General features: G+C 33.5%; 1 protein-coding gene across 4 annotated transcripts; it reads right to left on the reverse strand.

The window, feature by feature from the left end:
• Positions 1-4349: 4349 nt before the first annotated feature.
• Positions 4350-22546, reverse strand: LOC148613674 (uncharacterized). 4 transcript variants are annotated; one of them, XM_088587168.1, is made up of 8 exons: positions 22245-22546; positions 17076-17126; positions 13837-13857; positions 12748-13101; positions 10591-11481; positions 9828-9906; positions 8149-8182; positions 6084-6227 (listed from the first exon to the last, which is right to left on the reverse strand). In XM_088587168.1, exons 1-8 carry the CDS (start codon positions 22282-22284, stop codon positions 6222-6224), a joined length of 1476 nt encoding a protein of 491 aa, XP_088443294.1. In that variant the 5' UTR covers positions 22285-22546; the 3' UTR covers positions 6084-6221. The 4 variants fall into 4 exon arrangements, with proteins under 4 accessions (XP_088443290.1, XP_088443291.1, XP_088443294.1 ...); XM_088587167.1 differs by lacking the exon at positions 8149-8182 and adding an exon at positions 8685-8756 and having other exon boundaries at positions 6092-6227; XM_088587164.1 differs by lacking the exon at positions 8149-8182 and having other exon boundaries at positions 4350-6227; positions 22245-22545.
• Between the last annotated feature and the right edge of the window lie 371 nt (positions 22547-22917).

Below are 22917 nucleotides of genomic sequence, written 5' to 3' on the forward strand. Positions count from 1 at the left end.
AACCGGAAACAATCACACAAAAAAATAATAATAGGAGCAACTAAAACCGTGGAGAACGAACAAGGTACCTACAGTGGCGGATCCAGAGGAGGTAGTACAGGGGGTTAACATATGTGAAAAATTGACAAAAAATGGCAAATAACGTCCTAACACCAATCCCTTTTTCTGAGGAACCCCGACTGGTACTCCTCCTTTTCAAAGTGACTGGATTCGCCCCAGACCAGTAGGGCAAGCGTCATTCGCTTTTTACGGACATTTTTCAAAAGGAGATAGTTAATTGTATTCATTAAAAACTAACTAAAGATGTGAATAAATATTACATAAATAAAAACACTTGTTAGATTTTCCCGTAAAATTAGATAATTACACACGTAAAATAGAATGCATTATTCAAGTATTCGAACAAATGTTTCCTTCTTTTTTTCTTTTTTTTGTGTGTGTTGTATGTCTTGTTTTTATAACAATTTTTTGGACAAGATGGCATGAATTAATGAGGAGATAACCATTTTTTCAAGCACGGATAAACTACGTAAACATTAATATGCAAATTTAATATGCAAATTAGCTCTGTTTTACATTTTATTTAAGAAACAGTCGGATCTGTATATTTATTCAAGGTTATTAATATCTCTTAAGATAATTTAAAAATTCACCACTCTGTTAAATTCTTACAGTAGCACGATATGACCATAAAATAAATATAGATCATGCATGATGTCTATAGAAATGTGGCTTTTGTATAACTACCATCTATATGCAAATATCATAGAATCGCCTCAAATATACATTTGGTGTATAAAATATCAGAAATGTTAGAAGTAAAAAATTGATAAAACACATGTATATAATTGTACATTTATCGTGACAACTGGAGTAGATTCTAGGTAACTACGGATGAGATCAGTTCTAACCTCTCAGGTGAACTGTCAGAAGAGTCGGCCCTAGGAAAGTTCTAAAAGAGTCAAAGGAACAGTTCTAGAGCCAGCTCTTCAGATAGTTCTACTACAAGAATTGGCTCTACGAGAACAGTTATATACTACTAGAGCCCGCTCTTCTGGCAGTTCTAGCAGAACCGACTGAACACAAACAGTGTAACTAGGAAAGCCAGCTTTATGAATCAGTTCTACTAGTAGAACCCGCTCTGTTAGAACTGTCAGAAGAGCGGGATCTAGAGCTGCTCGAGAACTGGTCTAAATCTGTCATAGAACTGTTCTTATGACAGTTGTAGGAAAGTTTTGTAAGAAGTTAGAACTGATCTCATCTGTATGTATAGAGGAACTTGTGTATACCGAACCCTCTTTGGTCTGAAGAATGTGTTTGGTTTAGACAGCTGTTCGGTTTACCGAGGTTCAGAGTACATTACAATATTGATATGAAGGAACTTTTTAAAATGTCTGGTTTAGACAGGTTTTCTTTTTAATCAGAGTTAATTTCAGACAGGTTTCGTTGCATTTCTGATAATAATTTGGATTATCGTAAAAGCTTGCAAGGTTGCTGGATGGAAGGGCCTTTTTATAAAGATTCGGGGGAGGGGGGTTTCCTTTCAACGTAAATTTATCAATAAGAGGCTTAGGGTGAATTTTATGAAATATCATAAAACACGTGCGTGAACCGACACTCTGTCTCTGTATTGTAAATGCAGTAGGGCGTATCACGAAAATTATAGAATGGGGTTCCGATCCATAATTTAAATCAAAAATTGGAAGATAAAGGCTGTCTGTCGTTTGCAAATTTTTGCCAAAGCTTTGCACGATATTGACGGAATTTTTGATAAAAGGAGGATTCTGTGAGTTGGGATCCTAATTCAATTAAACAGAATTTTCCAATATACGTGTTGTGTGAAACCTGTTACTCTCCAACCCGACAGACTGGTTTATTGTCCTATTGAAGCAATGTACAGCAGTTGAATTCAAATTCAAATATTTGCTGTAATGGGGCTGTCGTAGTACTTGGATACTTTAAAACAACTTATTTCAAACCACTTTCGGAAGTGAAAATATAGTTTAAGTTTCAAAGAACAATGTCTTAATTATTGTTAGACCGCCAGCCAAATTGATGTGTGTTGGTGGGTTACGTCCCTTTCCGTAAATATGAAAAAAAAAAAACTGTTGCTGATAATAATCGCTGTCACTTGAGGTACGGTTGGTTTTGGCTTTCCTCCTTTTTCCCTCGACAACCACTATTTCTGTCTGGTTCTTTAATCTTATTCAAAGTCGTAATTTCGTCAATCGTTGACCATTGATTGAAGATACAATTGTATCACAAAGAAAATGTAATATCCCAAATAAATTTGCCCCCTTTTCCCACGTGCCCGTGTTCGTGAATGTAAGACATTCAACTCTTTTTTAGAATAAATTAATCTTAATTTTATAATAAGTTTTGCATACCAGGTTATGCAATTTTCTTCTGGATGTGCAGAAAAACCACAATATTTAAGTAAACCGCGCTCTTTAGTCACATGGTACATCATTTACAGGTAGAACGGTACTATTTGGTTGGCCTTTTGTGCACCCTACTAACGTAAATACTTCCAGACACTGTCGTTGATATTTAAAATCTGTTCTTTATTCTATACTTCAACATAACTCTGCTTGTAAAAAATTGAATTTTTTTTTTTTTGAAAACCATTATATATCATTTTTGATTTTAAAAAAATGTTTGCCGTAAACAGAAAAAGGCGGCAAATTTGACGCCAAACATCGCCTGCTTCAAATAGAAAAGACAGTAAAGAGTCATGCTAGGACTTTGCTTACATCTTTAGTTAGAAACATAAAGATGTTACTGGAAAAAAGGTCAGTTTATAGCTTATTTTTTGTTGTAAAAAAAGTTTCACTATTGTCGCATATATGGGAACAAAATAGTACCGTAATATGACAGAGTTATTCCCCTTAGTACACAAAATAAATATGAATTGCACACCTTGAAATAGTTCATTGGACGTAACTTTCCGAAAATACTTAAACTGGTGCTGTCGAACGTCACCTTACACATATTTTTGTGGTATATGTATATATCTCGTTTTGGGGAGCATGACCTTGTACATGTAAGCAAGGGAACCACGATCCTAGCGGAAATCAAAAGACAAAGGGACAAAGACCAGACATGGAAAACAGACACATACAACAAAGAACACAAAATAACCAAATAATACATGTATACAAAGTGACAAAACTAAAAACTGGGAGCATGGACCAGGTGCATCGGTAGGGTAAGCGTCCTCTACTTTTCTAGAAAAACCCGCCGAGTTGCTCACACATATAAAAAGTCAAGTCCGGGGTAGACGAAAGAGGAAAGAAAAACTATGACACGTTGAACAAATCAGTTTTCATCGAGCAAAAGGATACATCGTAAGTATCCACGAGTTCATGACGACGACCATAAAACTTCTATAGTGATTATTTCAATCCTGTAGCAACATAACCCTGTTCCAAAAGCTTAATTGTAAGAAGTCTAGCACGATACAAAAAGTCTGCATAGTTACGGCAAGCTCTTGCATAACGCAGGTGCTGAAGGGATGTTGCCACAGATGAAAGGAAAGTTGATAAAACGAAATAAAAAGTCATCACGTTTGTCGTAATTAATGCATCAAAAACAAAAAGATTTTTTATACTAATTTCAGGATTTTCGTTGTTTTTCAATCCAATGTTGATTGTTTATGAGCATAGCTGCAACTGAAAAGAGATTTGACACGAAATACTCGTCATACATGCAGGCGTTAAGCATGAAGTAAATGTGCAACAGGGCTGCAAGGTAAACCTTACAGTAAAATCAAGCTGAGGATTCATTCTAAATTAATAATATGGCACCAATCGAACATTAAGTGATTCATTAACTGGTTATCAAGAAATAATCGAGAAACCGTCGGGCGGACAGACGGACGGACACGCAACTTTTCGGATGGTTTCACTCAACACCCCGCCAACTCATATGGCGGTGCATAAAAATCATTTCTACAACAGTATTTAAGCTAGTTTAGGGTCAAAGCTGGCGAAACGTTACATAACATACAGTTAAATGTCAAGGCTCACTTATAATACAATGTATCAAGATTTTAGATATATGTACTTTTCCTCAAAACACATTCGAAGAACGGGCAAAGATTTGAAGGACAGATTAGTAACATCAATTGGCATCAATGCCAGATGGACTGATAGGTGGGCAGACGTTAAAATATGATTTTTCTAAGGAAAATTGCACGTTTTACATATCAAATTATCTGCATATTGCAAGCATAAGAATAATTATAGACGAAGTATGAACTTCTACATATAACATCATAAGTACAGTCAATTCTAAAGAACCCCAAAACTAAATAATAATAAATTACTTAAAGTAATAAACGTGATAAAAGCAGTATAATAACATTTTAATGTGACAAGACATAACATTATCTTCCACAAAAAAGAACATTCAGCAAAAATTCCATGTTTTGGCAAGAGAAAGTTCTACATATGTAATTACTTTCATAAAGCTTCCAAACAATGGCAGTAAATTAATTCTTTTTTGATTAAGTGCAATCATTTCTGCATTGTTATTAAGTTAATGTACATATATGCAATGCAAGAGAAAAAAAAAGCAAATGACAAGGTGACCCCGTGGACTCGCTAGCACTTCATGTCCAAAAGTGCGACCGGTCAACTCACACACTGCACACCAATGAAACATCAATTCTTATAATTATCATGATTATATTTCATATGTTTTTCTTAATTTATTTCAACATTGTATCATATTTTAGATATACATCAGGGGCATATAATACAAACTAAATGCTGATGGAACATCAGGTATAAAGACGATTATCCAGTGAAATTAGCGTATTTTAATCATATGTACAGTAAATATAATGTAATTATTCTCCCATGGAGATGACTGTTATTGACTTATTAATATGATGTTTGAAATTTATCGCCCAAAAATTAACATTGATATGAAATAGCAATAAGAAAAATCACGGGTCGGATTCGGGATTTCGGATGAAAATAGAATAAAAGGCCGAGTAAGTTATGAGAGATATTATACGAAAAATTAAGATTTCATATGCCATTTTTCCAAGTATTGGAAGAATGGAGAGGGCTTATATAGGCTTAGCGTGCTGCCCAATCCATTTCAGCTTTATACTGAATAAAATACTGTTCAAACTAAACAAAGGGATGGCGGTTGTGAATCTGCATAAGAAAAATGTCTGCTTATTTCAACATTATCATTTTCTTCTTATCCTTTTGCTTCGTCAGTGTGTTAGAATCAAATTTTTGTACTGCCTTTTTATTTTGAAAAAAATTTAGTTCTGCTTTTCTTTTATATGAACAAAAAATATTTAGACAATAATATTTTTGCTGCTTTTTAAATTTTTCTTATGGCCTGTCCTGGCTTTTTGTTTCTTTAAAATTTTAATCCTGCCTTTTCATTTCAAATTTGATCATAGCCTGCCCATAAAAATCAAATGGTAGTTCCCTAAATGATTGCACGACTACACAGAGATACATGTACATGCATATTTCACTTTTCGTGAAATTCGCAAATCACTAAAAAATATTTCTCTTCTTACTTTACTAAATTTCAACAAAAAATGATGAACTTAACAGAGGCTCGTTAAACTTTACTATTTCGACGAAATAAAAAAAAAACTCGATTAGTGAGAGTCAAACAATCTGTTTTTACTCATTTTGATTCTGGCGTTTTTACTCATACCCGGATAAAATTCTAAAGTATGAATCGTAGAGTCACTTGTTTAACACCATAGTTACGTAGGTTTTAATATAAGAAACAGTCAAACAATATTTATAATACACAGAGATCAAATCTTGTGACAGATAGACGTACAATAACAACTAAATATTCCATTCATCAACTCGCAGCTCAACCAAGAAATTGTATAGATACATATGTAGTATAAATTATTACCTGATATGGTAAAAAAGAATAAGTAATAGTATTGCAAAATGGCACTAAAATGTGAAGGAACACAACTTCTTTATCATAAATGCGTCCATAATTCACCATCTATTTTTGTCGTGTCGGGCAATTGATAATGTTCATCATCTGAAGGTAATTCCTGCATCATGGACTCGACGTCGGAATAATCCGATTTCCCGGTTAGAGATATATCGTCATAAAGGGGATTAACATAAGTGTCCTTTTCTCTGCTTTTTATATCTACTGAAACTCTATCTACTAGATTGTTGCTAAGAGGCTGCGTATCGTCGTTGCATCCGCAAGCATTACGCCTACAAATGAAGTATAAATTCAATGAGTGTAAGCGCATGGAAGCTTTTTTTCCTGAAGCAGTTTTGCTTTTACTTTTTGCCTTAATGAAAACGCTGGTAACCTGATCGTTGTTTTACTTATGTATTTACCAAATACTGATAACTTCAGTGGCGTTCGGAAAACTGAATCTTAAATTGAAATTGCGATTCAAGAGTTGTTTTTTTTTCTTAACGGAACCAAATTAAGATGTAATACTGGCATCGAATTGTCAAAGAGAGGCAATATCCTGATCGACAAAAAAAAAATGTAAATTCCAGTTTATTTTACATGCAAAATAACCTACAGCAAAAGATTTGAAAATGACACATGTCACACCGACCTTTAAGAAACAAAAAGCAGAAATTATGTCCTCTTTGAATTGGAATGTAACTATTCGAAAAAAAAACACTGCCAATTTACATGAAAAAAAGCCGAAACAAATACAACCTATATAAGCCACATTTGAAACTTTTCATGTAGGATTGCAGAGCTTTTTTGCGACAGAAACAAAACAAAAATAAAGAAAAACTTCATATTAAAGTTAACACGTTGGTAAGGACAGACGTACTAAAAGGGTTGGCATTAAAACCGTTCACATAAAAACATTATTTAAGAATTGGCAATAATAAAAAATTTTTCTATTGAAAAATAACATAAATTTTCCATGTGCATATTGTTTATTGCGCGAGGTGCAATAAACAAAATATGCAGATGGAAAATTTATGTTATTTTTCAATAGAAAAAAATTTCATCATAACCAATTCTTATAAATTAATTTTTAAAAATATTTTTATCTTTAAACATGAGAAAAATAGCTCTGAATTTAACTGAACAGGGGCGTGTCAATATTTTTTTTATCCATTAAGATATAACACAATTATTTTAACCAATCAGATTACAGTATTTATCTCAAATTAATTGATTTAAAATTGTTTAAATTTTGTATATTAATAAAAACAAATATAGAAGCAAACAAACAGTTTTCATTGACACTGATTAAGAATTTAATTGTTCTTGTTATACTTTCAATATTCTAAAAAAAAGTTTATCGCAAAGTTTCTTTAAATTAGACTAGTATAAAGCATTTATACAAGTTAAAGAAAAAAAATTTATTTAGCGTGCATGCAACTACCAAAATTTAGTTGCTAAATGTACATTATCCATAATAATCACATTCATTATACAGTATAATAATATTTTTTAACATTTTAAAGATACATGTAGTTATGGATATATCTAGAAAATTAAAAAAAACAATTATGTTAGTTATATACATGTACGACACTGAAATGCAGCTAAGTTCAAGATCCGAAAATACCTCACCGTGCGTCCACTCGACCAGAAAATATACCTTAAGTGTCTTTACTTGACCAGAAAATCACAAGAGCATACCTAACGTGTGTTCACTTATCCCAAAAATATCTTTAATCTTAGTGGGCAACTTACCTGATGTATGCACGATTTTACATTCTAATATACTTTTACATGAACAAAACGAACCGGTTTGAACTTAAGGTTTAGAAGAATATCTGTATCATATCTTCGCATTTGGGGAAGGGTGATCATGGATTCCGTGCACAAATATGTTGTCACAGTTCTTTAATGACTTCATTAACCTAAAATCAATCCATCAATTGGCAGTCGAGACACACATGCAATTGCAACTCGATTGAAGAAAGGACGGGTGGACATAGTAATTCAAATATACTCCATTTGATAAAAGGAGCGTTAATTCTAACAGCAGTACTTTATATGCAAATATTTTACATAGAAATCTTGTTCATAAGCTAGAAAGTATGATTGTTACACATTACTATACCAATGAAAGAAAAACAAATGTGTACAAAATGAAACGCATGCACAATGAAATAAAAATAAATTGACCAACCACAGACAATTTACCACTGAAAACTTGTGTTTTCTTGACTTTCCCCGCCTGCAATATTCATAAAAACGAGGATATAAGCAAGCACACGATATAATATTAACCGCAACCAACAGGGCAGACGGATCAAGATAAGAACGACAATGTAAATGCGCGAGAACATCAAAACACATCTCGTACTCGTTAATAGGACTGACATGTTAGATCTATAAAAATACTTTAAATTTGGTATTAACTAAATTAAGCTCTTAGGCGTATATATAAATATGACTTTAAGCTATGATAGATGATTTGACTGAAAGGCTAAGCGCTGAGCAAATGCGGATCCAGGTCCGGAGTGCAGGGCGCGACTTAATTCCCGTTTTTCGAAAAAAAAGCAGTTGTAATGAAAGAAAATCATTGAAGTGCGACGGCATGCACCCCTTTTTTAGTCCGTGCCCACTCCCATTTTCCAATTCCTGTATCCGCCTATGCTGAGGATGCCAAAAATGCTATCTTAAATCTGGAGTAAGGTCAAGTTTCTATTTCCATGCAGAATATATGTATGAATGACCTGAATTCCAAGTTTTATAATCGTGTACGGGCGTCTACGGTATACTTTAAATCTCTTTTCAATTTAGACATTCTGAAAAAATTATAACAGTTGGGAGTTCATTTTGTTATTCTAAGGGAGATAATTCACAATATCACCATAAACGTTACGAAACAAGTGCATTATTTTTTTCTGTAATTGTACATGTAAGTATTTCTCCAACTCGAACATTATGTAAAGTTTGTATTGGCCTTAAGGCTTGTTATTAATCTTTAAAAAGGCTTTCCATGTAAAAATCAGGCAAATCCTATAATATGGTTGCATCAGGATAAATTATCCCACTGAATTTTTTTTGTTTTAATGTAAATGTTCAGGCATATATTTGTCAAACAGTAAAAAGATTTTTAAAAGCGGAAATGGATAACTTGACTTTTAAAGTTTCTTAACAAAGCAACCAAATTTTGCACAAAAATAAAGAGTTACCTCCCCTTTTCAACGAATTTCAATGTTTTTTTTGTATTTGTTCTCTCTTTAACGGTTGCAGTTAATCAGAAACCAACATCCAACTGTAAAAAAGGATGCATTCGTGATATGAAATGGATGAAATAATTTTGAAAACAAAATTAGTCATGTGCCACCCACTGCCTGGTTTTTGTATGGAAACCCTCTTAATACTTTAATATGCCCGATTCAGAGCATTGCCGGATATTTGTCTTCTATTTTACGTTACTGGTGTGTTGAAAATGACCTTAGAGGTTGTAATTACGACAATAATTATCAGGGTCTAATTCGCATTGTTTTCCTTTCTTCTTAATAAATTAACTGCAAGTAAAATTTTTATTTCAATTTTGAAGTTTAAAAACTGAAATCGAGTAGCTAACTTTTATACAAAATTTATTATTTCATTAGCCCATGCTGTTACCTTCTTTATAAATCAGATAACGCCGCTTAAAACCATTCACTTTTCCCTACATTTTAAAATTCTTTAATTTAACAAATGACTGATTGCAGCGTCAAGTGTGAGTTTCGGAAGCCAGGAGCTGTTCGGATAGTTTGGTTCCCTTTGAAAATGAATACTGGTACATGTACCCTTACGGCGGTTTCGGAAATAGATATATGCTATAAAATCTTTGAAATAAAAAGGTAATCTCCTCGTGTACATACCTAAAACCAACAGCTACACAGATGACAATACATATGAGAATCACTCCTCCAATGCAGGAAACTGGAGCAACAACTTCAACTGGAAGTACATTTAATATAAAGAATTACGATCACCCTACATGTACATGTATATTTTTTTGTTAAAATTGAGTTACAAATGTAATACAAAAGTCATTGGTAGAGGCTTGTGTTTAAATTTACGCATTTCCGATATTAGTCACCCAAATTTTAGTCTATTTTAATTTGTTTATTCTACCCTTTTCCAATCTTTGTATGCTTTGGAATCATATAATAATATTAAATCACTTCACGAATATGGAAACGATGAATCACTTTGAATCATGTGGTTATTTTGTGTTGACTTTGAAAATGGCGTCCTTGTCCATACCATTAATGTTCATTCTCGCTCTTCTCTATTGTGTCGAGGAAGAAAAATATCAGTCAGATAAAAAGCAATGAAAAATTTAGAAAAAAAAACGAAACGAGATAGGAACTTACACTAAAATGTACATGTAAGTCGGATAAGACAAGTATATAAATAATGGAAGTTAGATCTTAAGAGTAACATTTTATACCTGTTAGAGTGGCGGATCTTTTTGGAGGGTTTGGCTGACCGAACCTCCTTTTTTGAGAAAAAAGTTGTTTTGTGCAAACTGGACCCTCTTCCCACAAGTTATTGGACCGGACACTTTTATAAATTTCTGGATCCGCTCATGGTCTTAATAAAAAAAAATCTGGAACTGTAAAAACTTGGAATACATACTTGGTATATCATCAGATTTTAAATTTTCGTTTTCTGGTGGCTTTTTACTGGATGTCTGCGATGACGGTTGCTCTGACGAAGACGACGATTGCAACATCGATTTTGTAGTAATTCGACGATCTGTAGATTGTTTTGTTGTTACATTCATTTTCCTTTGGACTGTTGTCATAACATCCGGTGATTCAGACGTAGTTCGATACTGAGACGTTACTTCGAGATTGGTTGTTGACGAAAGATGTTTGGACTCTGTTGAAATCATTGTTTGTTCGTTAGTTTCATTTGAATCTGTTGTTAACGGAACTTGTCCTTTACCTGTTGTTTTTAACTGTTGTGTAGTAAATACCTCCGGTGTCGATGTTGACCTTGTAACTTCTGGTATCATGGTTGACGTTAATAATTCCGGCGTTGTGGTTACACTAATGATTTCCTGTCTCTTGACTGTAGTTGTGATTTCCGTTGTTGATTCGTGAAACTCGTGATTAGAACGCGTAGAAGAAAACATATCAGTGCTATCCTCAGTCATATTTGACGAAAGTGTGGTGTTTTCTAGCGGATAATTATCGTCTTCTTCAATATCAGGTGGAAGCGTGGTTGATGACGGCGTCGTGTTGTGTTGTGGATTGTATGAAGTTCTTATTGTCATTATTTCCTCTGATATCGTTGAAATTGATTTTTGCATGGTTGAAATTTCATCAATTGTTTGATCTGGCTCAATGGATGATAACGAATTTACAGTGGAGTTTTCTAAGGAAGAGGAAGACGATGAAAATGAGGCTGCTGTAATTGTGGATGATGGCGACGTAGTCGTTGTCAGCCCCGACGGTGTTGTTGTAACTAATGGTGATTCTTGATCACCTTCGTAACATGTTATTGAAACAGATGCTGATGGATCTTAAAATGTAAAAAAGAAAGATTATAGAATATGAATTTTGATTTTTTTCATTTGTATAAATGTGTGTGTTCAAGGTTTCCCTACCTACCATAGATGTGTCGCCTATTCGGGAATTTTCATTGACATTTTTGCAGAGGCATCGTTAAAATTATAATTATATATTTCTTCCCCTTTAACTCAAGATTAAAAAAAGAAATGATTACCTACCTTTTTTCATGAAACCCTAAACAGACATATTTTCCTTTTGGCCTAATGCAATTCGACCTCAGAATAATTGTTGGTAAAGTCTACTTTTAAAAAGATCATTTTCTCGTTTAATCTAACAAATTGACTATTTAATGCAAATCCAGTTTCTGTTGTAATTGAAGGTTGAGAAGCTTTTTAATAGATGACATACAGTGACAGATCCCCCATAGAAAATTGCAATTTTTAAAAAGATTGTTGACAAATTGTTCAAGATACCCTCAGAATGCAGGATTTGAGGTTCAATATTTCAAAATTCAAAATTTTCTTCGGGGCATGCCCCCGAACCCCCTCGCAAATTCGGATCACTTCTTGATCCTCACCGGTGATCCTGTCAAGAAATTTTTGTTGTCCCCCCTTACCTAAAACTCTGGATCTGCCACTGACATATTTGAATCACCGAGGCTCTGAATTCGATCTGAAAGGAAATGATCAAACCTAAATGTTCAACCGCTTTAGTGATGGATCCAGGCCAGGGTGCACGGGGTTGGCATTCCCCTTTTATAGGAAAATTTGTCATTTTCATATGTAAAATTGACAAAATAAATGACAAATAATGTCCTAGCCTCCTCTTTCTGAGAAAGCCCGGCTGGCTCCCCACCTTTTCAAAATGTCTGGATCCGCCCTGCGCTTCCTGATTTATTACGTACCATTCTGTTAGTTTATATAAAGGCTTTTCTGTACAGGATGTGGAAAAAGCACAGGGAATGTGCATTTAGTCTTCGCATCATAATTATGCAAAGCTGTTTCCATTGTACTGTACTAATTTGCATAAAGGGGGGCGTGGGTTTAATACTGAGTGTGGCAGAGGTGTAAAAACTTTGAAATAGCAAATATGCCATCAGTGCAGGAGATTCGGAAGTGATCTTCTATTCTGTTCAAAGATAACATGTAGATGTTTAAAATAAGTGAAAACTCGGTCCACAAACAAGTCGTCCCAAGTTTACTTTGACCTAAGAATGTCTCTTCAATTTATAATTTCGTCTTCATACATATAAGACCTGTCTCATACATGTACTTACTTTGAGCATGAATATGTAAGCAGTAACGTGTGTCTTCTGGATGAGTTTCCTTCAACAGTCGCAATTGTACCAAATCATTATTTCTAGCAGTGACTCTTCCGTTTATTGAACATGTCATTCTTATCGAGTTATCTCCGTTAGATAGGGACACCGCAGAGCCACAAGCATCGTAATTTGGTTGAAGATTAAAATATGCGGAAGCTTTAACAATACTAGAATTCGCCGATGAGGTTTCAGGGATTTTGACAATGGCATTACATAAACAAACTTTTGATGTGGGTTTATCAAATGATGAGTATCCATCCACTATCACAATGTTGCCTGACGCTTGTGAAGGCTTGCAGAATGTAGCAACTAAAATATCAAAACAGAAAATATATAGAAACGCCATGTTAATACTGTATAGCACATGTAAAGTAACTTTCAGGTGCAGATATTGTTAGTAATGCATCGATACAGTGAAACCTGTCTAAATTCAACTCTGAATAATCCAAAAACCAGTCTTAAATAACCCTGAATAATAAAAAAAAACATGTATAAACCTAATGCTGAATAATAAAAAAACATGTCTAAACCTAATCCTAAATAATACAAAAACCTGTCTAAACCAACCCTGAATAATAAAAAATGACTAAACCCAAACCTGAATAATAAAAAAACCTGTCTAAATCCAACCCTAAATAATAAAAAAATAACTGTCTAAACCAAACCCTGAATAATTCAAAAACCTGTCTAAATCCAACCCTGAATAATCCAAAAACCTGTCTAAATCCAACCCTGAATAATAAAAAACTGTCTAAACCAAACCCTGAATAATTCAAAACCTATCTAAACCCAACTCTGAATAATCCAAAAACCTGTCTTAAACTAACCCTGAATAACCAAAAAACCTGTCTAAACCAAACGCTGAATAATCCAAAAACCTGTCTAAACCAGACACTTTTTTAAAGTCCCTCTATACTAAATTAAATGTTTTCGAATACCTGTATAAACCAAAGCAGTTATAAAGCCCAAAAGAGGTTTAGTTTTGACAGGTTTAACTGTGGAACATTTCTTTTTCCCCCATAAACCTCCCCTCAAAATACTTACTACTCAGATCAGTAGAAACAACTGATGAAGGGAAAACAAAAATAATTTTTGACTTGAGATGGTGTTTTGTTGTTCGTTGTTTATTTGTTGATTTTGTTTGTTGCTTTGTTTTGTTTTATTGTTTGGTTTGGTTCAATGGAACTATAAGGCGACATATACAATATGTATATTCCTAAATAAGTCAATAGTTAACAAAATGAATATATACATTTGTATGAATTATTTGATTTAACTCATAACAGCCGTATTAAACAAACAGACATACAAACTCTTAATCATGTATCTTTACATAAAAAGGAGTCAAAACACGATATAGATATACATGATAACTGTTAAAATTGTTTTTGGTTTTATATAAGTTCCTGGGAGCGTTCCAGGCACAATTGTTTGCTCATTTTCAACCAAAATTTGAACGAAACTGACAAATTTTACAATCAAGAGGTGAAAAGAAAGGTTCAAACCCATGGATCACCTCCCTGCTTTATCCTTCATTGAAATGTGGGTATTTTAGTTACTTAATTTATGTGGTCAAAGTTTCTTAATGGAACATGTTTATTTGACAATATGAAGACATGCAGTTCTGCTATATTCAGAAGCAACTCCATAGAAGGATCCCTAGGTTAGAGCCCTGCTTGATTTTTTTATTAAAACATTTTATTAATTTTGAAGTTAAAATGAGCAAATGATAGCATAGATAGACCGCTTTTTTCTAACTTTCGGTGTCGGAACTCTGTTTAAACATACAAATATATAAGTAGATGGATCCGCACCTGAATTTAGAATTTTTAGTTATTCGGAAAAAAATATTCGTTCTCACCCTTTTTTTCAGTGGAATTACAAGTGAACCAAGTTTTATTTGTGCAAATGTTATTTATTTATTTATTGTTGACGTTTATCAGAATAAACCAAAGATGTAAATTAAAATTTGTGAGTCTCACATGTCAACATCGAAATGAATAACTCTCCTTAATCCCGTTCTCTTCATCTTTAAGGTCACACATCCGGCTAATCCTCCGAATAAAATATTTTACCTTAAAATTGAATTTTAATGCCCCTATTGTCAAGTCAAATAATTTATTTTGCAATTCATTCATTTACAAACCTTCAACGAAAACGAAAATATGTATTAATGACAAAATGATAAGAATGAAAGACATCGTTTCTATGAGCGAGGAGAAATGCGTCGAAAAATGTACTTAGTATTTTATACTTAGCATTATTTTTCTCTTCTAACAAGGTAGGACTTTCAAATGTGTCGATAAGGTCATGGACCGCATGCTAAACAGGGTTTTCAGTTGAAGAGGCGTAACCTTATGAAATATTGACGCTTAAAACGAGGCGTAAATATCGTTTATTTTTTAAGATCTTTGAGGAAATAGAGATAATTCTTTTAAAATTGAATTTTAGAAACAGTGCATTGATAATTAAATTGATATACATGTGTCTTTGTTGGAAAAATTGTACATTTATTTGCGAGTTTCCGAGCTTATTATTTTCAAATGGCAAATAAAACACCATTACAACGTTTTGCAAACTGCATGTTCTATAAATCTAGCTACATTTGTGTATTTTTACTAAAGTAGATATCTGTAATGTCTAAGTCAGAAATAGCTTGATTTTCAAAAGGGCTAAGGTTTTAATTCGTATTTACCCCTTCTAGTTTTGTCCCGACTTTTCTCAATATTTACACGTATTTTACATGGAAATCTGTTTCATTTTTGTCATGGCAGGTTCATCGTATCCTTTCCTGCCTTTGTATTTTCATTATGACCCAATTCTCACCCCATGTGCATAAACATGAAGTTACACGATAACGAAAGTCAAACTCGTACAAGGGAAACGAAAGTCGAGCTTGTACAGGAAGCGGTTATCGGATAGCACCCAAAATCACTTACTAACTATGTCAATACTATATAAATCAAAACACCAAATTTGAAACCAATCCAATTTGGGATTTGATTGGGAGCCGAAAAGTTTTGGACGAAACCTGTCTTCAATCATTCCATTTAGTGAAAATGGCAAAGTGTAACGAAACAGGAAGTTGAAACGGACAGCACAGAACATCATTTTCAACGAATACCCCATCTATATAAAGCAAAATTTGAAATCAATCCATCCATTGGCAGATGAGATACATGTAATTGCCAAGAAAATCAGACGGACGGACGGGATGAGAGACAAGGTGATTCCAAAATACCACCCACTCGTTAAGTGGGATGGTATTAAAAAGATATATATACATTTTGGTACCTTTTTAACTTTAATTGAACGAGTGCTTTCAAACATTACTACATCTAGCAATAGAAAACCGACTTGGACATAACACAAACTATATATAGTCCTCAGTTATCCTTGTTATCACTGCGTTTGATAAAATTATAACTATTAATATCATGATCGGATTTATTGCAGAGATTCGTACTCTATTCGTATTCTGGTGCCGTCCAAATCGATTCCGGAATATCATTATAGTCATCCCGATATTGATTTCAATGACAATAAAGAGCATTAAATTTGACGATATCTGCTCAGAAAGAATCATTATCTATAAAGTTTATGACTTTGAATTGACCAATACAAATTCTGTTTTATGGTGCAGCAATATCTAAGCTTAACACAATATGATCATTAGCACATTTTCTAACTAATCATTGGTAACTTTGACAAATATCTTTTATTTCGAGATTTATTTTCATACCAAATGCTCTGCAAGGTACTGAAAGAAGCGTTCTTGTTTATAAGGTTCGACTTAAAACAGAAAACCGTGATCAAAGAGAAAACCTAGTTTAGTTCCCAAGATTAAATGTGAATGTTGGCCTAACAAACTTTCTTTCGAACACATGGTACAAAGGTTAACATGACCGGCTCGTCGGTTTAGATGAAATGTGTGGGCATGCCTTGTCGAGTGCGGAATGTCGTTAGCTCGGCCCCTCCCGGAGTCATTCAAAAGACAATTGAATTGGTAGTCACTGCTTCTTCACAAAGCAAATGGCATTGAAGGAAGGTAGGGTAACGACTGATTTGCTTAAAGTAATATAATGCGCCCGAGTTGAATGCCATGGGAACCTACAGGCTGTAGCCAATAAAAACTCTAGCTTAGGGTGTCGGACTATTGCAAATTCGAGTCGGTTCGGTTGATGTAAAGTTTTTTTTTCTTTCAGAAATGCTTGAAATATCTTCCATGTGACGTTAAACTACAATCAACCCATCACAAATGATGTTAACTTAATTAAAATTACCTTGAATACTCATTTGAGCCCCAACATCACTGCAGAATGTACCGGATGTTTCTGAAAAAAATGAAAGTGAATGTTTTAAACTAAAGAAAAACATGATGTTATATAGAAAATGAATCAAGTTTCTTCTTTTCTTTTCACTTCGTGCTCGACAGTTACATTTAATCATAAAATAGTTGCGCACAAGTTTTTGCACTATATAGTGAAAACTCGCTAACGTGAAGCCATTTGGCACTGAAGTAATGAATGTGTTTGGCTTAAGCACATGCTTGGTTAACACCATTTTGAAATGCAATGACAATTCTATTATGGAATATAGAGTATGCGATATAGGTCTAAAAGTATGATATAGGGTATGCGATATAGGTCTAGGGATGTGATACAGAGTGTGCGATATAGGTCTAGAGGTGTGATATAGGGTATGCGATATATTGGATAAACGATATAGGCTTTAAACAAACACATATAATGCATATACAAAAAAAGATATATTTTTATCTGAATATATGATATTATGCTAAACTATCGAGTATTGCAATCTGCAATGAACTTACAGAAAATCGATCAACAATATTCTCACCGTACTACATTGTATCTACACGTACGTATTATAATACGAAAGAATTAAAATTTAAAAGGACACTTAAATGGATTGTCTATACACTTATTGATGTTTCAACACTAATCAATAATGATATTAACATTTTCAACGTAAAAGAAATCCAGATAAAGTGTCAAGTCTTTCGGCTATAAATCTCATTTTAGGGTGATTGGCGTTAATACATATATAATGAATCATCAGTCACTTGGTGGGACCCCCTGTTTGGTAAACCATTCTTGCTTTCGCGTAAAATTTTGGAAAAAATGAGCGAAAATAGCCTTTATACCCTTATTTTCATTGTATCAGGTACCCCTTTTCATATTTTCTGGTTCCGCCCCTGAGGATCATATTTTGTCTGAAATCGGAAATTTTACGTGGGTTTTGACCTTACAAGCAGGTCATACAATGTGCATGCATAGAACAATTAACTTGAATATTATGCAAATTACTGTATATACATGTATAACCTTAACACAGAATTCGTTTCTTAATGTCGCCAAATCTTTTTTTATGAAATAACCAGTTTTGAAGCATGACGCATTGTATTTGAGAAAATAAAGAAAAAAAAAATCCTATCAAATATATCAGGCTAGTGAAAACGTAAAATCAGGGATGGAGATTATAGCATTTGGGTACATCGTCAAACCGAGATCAGTTCTAACCTCTCAGAGTAACTGTCAGAAGAGCCGGCTCAAGGACAGTTCTAAATGTGTCATAGAACAGTTTTACAGCCAGCTCTTCTAAAAGTTCTGCTGGCCGAATCGGCTCTACGGAAACTAGTAGTAGAGCCAGCCCTACGAAAACAGTGCTACTAGTAGGGCCAGCTCTAGAACTGTCCGAGAACTGTTCTAAATATGTCACAGAGCTGACAGTTCTAGAACAGTTTTGTGAGAGGTTAGAATTGATCTCATCTGTACGTGAACCGATAACCTGCTTCATCTGCACAATACGCCTAAACTCGAACATTGATTTACTCAAGTTTTAAAATAGTATAGCGATACATGCTTGTAGAACCTGTGCACTGACGGATCAAAGGAGAGCGGTGACCCGTGCATGGATTGAAATCATCCCTCTTTTTCTTGTATAAATAATTTCGTGTACAATTTAGTCACAAATAAGCAAATGACAGTCTGTGACCCCCTTTTAAAAAGTCAGAATCTCCCTCATTCCCGATTATAAATTTCTGGATCTACCCCTTACCACCAGATTAATTCAATCAAGGTTCACTACTTCCGAGTTTTCTGAAAAAATATTTTTTGCTTGTACATGAACTCTGCTAATATTTCATGATTATGGGATGATAAACAGAAACACCAGACTAGAATATACAATACAAGGTCTGATATCATACATTTACATGTTATGATAGGAAAGTGTGTAATTTATCGTGAACTTTTAGGTCTGTATTTAGCAACAGAAATATTTTGTTTTATTTTAAAAATCTACCACATCAGGGGCAAACAAAGTTTGTCTGGTAACACTGATTTAGAATGATAGTGGTTTGTTTATTATAGCACTGTTTCCGTCATGACCTTATTACAAGCGATTATAGGTAACAGGTTTGTGAAACAAGAGGTGTACCGGAGGTTTGTGACCTCAGTTCATTTTATTGTGTAAACAGGAAGTAGAAGTCCGGGCTTGCAAAAAAGGGACGGCACATTTCGAAACTAAAGACAATCAGGAAACTTGCAGTTTGAAATGCAGAAAAGTCATCATGAACCATACATGTCCGAAAATAGCCATTTGCATGATAGAACTCACACAAATGTAAAAGTCACATACATGTACATCGGAATATGATCATTATTACGGAGACAAATTTGATTTTCACGAATTCAAGACATGTATGAAAATAAGAGAAACAAGATCAATTAGAATGCAAATTTATTGAACAAAACTAAAATCTTTGAAGAAAAAAAGGGGGTGCTTGGACATAGGTTACCATTTTTTTGTCAATTTTACACATGAAAATGACAAATTTTCAATAAAAAGAGGGGTGCCAACTCCCTGCACCCCCTCCTGGATCCGCCACTGAGCGTTGGCATTGAAACCATTTCAGTGTCGGCAAGAATGAAGATGCTTCAATACGAGTATACTAATTGCATTCTGCAGATCTTCTAAAAAATTATCGCGATGGTCCTAATCTTAAATTTGTGTATATAATTATGTATATGTAAATACAGAGGCGGATCCAGACACTTTGAAAAGGAGGTGTGCAAGCCGGGCTTTCTCAGAAAATGGGTGTGTGCATGGACATCGTTTGCCATTTTTTGTCATATTTACATATGAAAATGATAAATTTTCCATTATAAAGGTGGGTGCCAATTCCACTGAAATATCCTAACTTTATTTCCAAATAAGCGTATTTTAAGTTGGAACCGATAGATCAGGCACACCCAGAAATGTATTGCATTATCCAAGTAACCTCCAGAAATATCCAAAAAGATTGTTAGTAAAGGCTGCCTTTTTAAGATACATGTATTGACCGGTCAAATTTAGTTGAAATGCACCATAATTGAAATTGTCCCCTTTATAAACAGTAAAAATATGCGTCACAGATGCTTCAGGATAGATTTAAATAGCTTTTCAGTTGTTTGGTAGATGTATTAAATATATTTGAGGCAAAAGGCCGAATTGAGAATTATGATGTGCCGTCTATTACCTAATTCTTGCAAAGAATGGTACTTAATGCATAGCGATTCTTATTCAAAAGAATATTTGAAAGGAATTTCTTAATTAATTATCATACCTTTTTCTCAAATATTAAGAAAAATTTTTTTTTTTTTTTTTTTTTTGGGGGGGGGGGGGGGGTTAATAACCACAAACATAGATGATTTACAATCTGACAATATTTTCACCGGAATTTATGACGCTTAATCTTTTTTTCCGACGCTGTCGATATAATTTCGCTTTTTGACCTTATGACCTTAAAGGCGCCCTTGTATGGAAACGCAAGTCACCTGATCGCACTTCTGTTTCTCGATTGGCCAAATACTGATAACTTAGTGGCGGTCGAAAAAACTGTATCGAAAATTGAAATTGCGTGCCATATGTTACTTTCATGTATGACATAGAAAGTGATGATTAAATAGAACAGACTTTATGACAGCTTTGCTATTTTTTTTTATGATATTACTTGTTTTTTTTTCTGTACTGAATTCACTGACACTTCTGAAAATGATACTGCAGAACTTTCTTTTTAATGGTAAAAATCATCAATATCAGTCTTTAAAAAAATATGTATGATAAAGCTGAAAAAAAAAGGAAAATTTGGCACGTATCTTTATATGATAAATGCAAGTGCAATCAACCAGAAAGTTGTTTGCAAAATGAATTTACTGGGTGTCATCGTTAGGCCAGGATCACAGCGATTTTGAAACATTAAAAAAAAAAAAAAAAGGGGGAACGGTAATTATGATTTGTTTCTGTACACAGTGTATATGTGGATACATATAGATACGTCTACCAAGCGCGGATTTATAGATTTTTGAAAGGCGTTCCAAAAAAGAGTTTCCAGATTGCCAAAATAATGCACACAATTAAAAAACTTTTACGTACAACCAAAAGGGGGGTTACAACCTCGGAACAGTCCCCGAATCTCTTTATGTAAATAAAGCGAAATTGAAAAAAAAAACTTTATATACCTTTACTAATTATTTTCATGTACAGTGAAACCTGTCTAAACAGAACATTGAATACAAAAACCTGTCTAAACCAGACACTGAATACAAAAACCTGTCTAAACCGAACCCTAGATACAAAAAACCTGTCTAAACCGAATCCTGAATACAAAAAACCTGTCTAAACCAGACACTTTCTTTAAAGTCCCTGTATATCAAATTATACATGCATGTAGTTAAAGCCTTGCTAAACCGAACACTTGTCTAAAACGAATCAATTTCACAGTCTTAAAGGTTTTTGATTTAGGCAAGAATAGATTACATTTGTATCACAGTATTCTATCATATAAATTTTAAATTCCCCTCATGTTTGTAGAGAATCGTCTTGTCCATAGAAAAAGAAAAAAATGATTAGATAGAACTGTTTGACATCGTTTAATATATCTGTCTAACTAGACTGAATAAGCAGATTTCATTCGGTTGATGGTTACTCCTTGTAATACAATGTACAAATACAGCATATTAAAACTTGCAATATATATATGTATATAACTAGCAAGAAGTACAATATTGCTAATTATTGGTAATACTATATTTCTTGCAATTTCAATTAGGTAAAACATAGGCTGCTGGATATTACTTTGTATCTATATGAGAAGTATTCTTTAAATATAATACATACATGTATATGGTTATTGATATCATTTTTAAAAATGAATACTTATTACATGTATAAAGATAAGTATTATTTTACTATAATATGTACATGTATTGGTTTCTTGATATCATTTTTATAAATTAAAACTAATTACATGTAAAAATATCATGGTTTTAATTTTTAATTACATCCAACAGTCCATCGAAACTCAGTGTACTTCGGTACATAATTGATGAATCGTTATTGTAGGTATAACATTACATATAAAATTTGATTAACATATAAGACCTTACCTTTGAACAATGCAATCAGGAACACGAGTGAAATGTACATCCTGCCAATCAAAAATCTTCAGATGGAATAGCAAAATATCGACCGTCGTCGGACACACCCTTTTTCATTTTCCAGTTCTCAAAAACATGAGAAAGAAACAAAGCCTAGTTGTAACATAATTGTTTAAAATTTGTTCCACATGTATACAAAAATTTAAACAACCGTTATACTAATTTTTGGAATGTGTGTTGTCATTCGTATACGATCAACCGAATGGTCCAATAGATTTTAAATATAGACCCAGTCATTCAGATAAAGTTCTTGACAAAGGATATAGATTAAGTGAGCGAAAGAGGAAATACAAATACTAGTTTAAATGGCCAATGTATTAGAAATGCACAATTTTGCTAGTAATAAATCGATTCTCCATATAAGGCTGTTTAAGGTGAAAGTTCAAAGGAATGGACGGCTATATCACGATTTAAATGGTTTTCTTATTCAATAAATTTCGTATTATTTATAATATCGGTCTTATGAACAGCTGCATAAATTTTTCAACTACATGTAATTGGACTTCAAATTTTTCAACCTGGGCTCATCAGAAAGATTCTACTCTTAGACTATACAAATGGGTTTGAACATAAAAACGCTTGTTTGAAGTACGGTAATTGAAAAAAAAAGCCAATTACTGGT

The sequence above is a fragment of the Perna viridis genome, chromosome 6, assembly GCF_037379345.1.
Source record: "Perna viridis isolate PV_CMFRI_1.1 ecotype Kerala chromosome 6, ASM3737934v1, whole genome shotgun sequence".
Classification (NCBI taxonomy): Eukaryota; Metazoa; Mollusca; class Bivalvia; order Mytilida; family Mytilidae; genus Perna; species Perna viridis.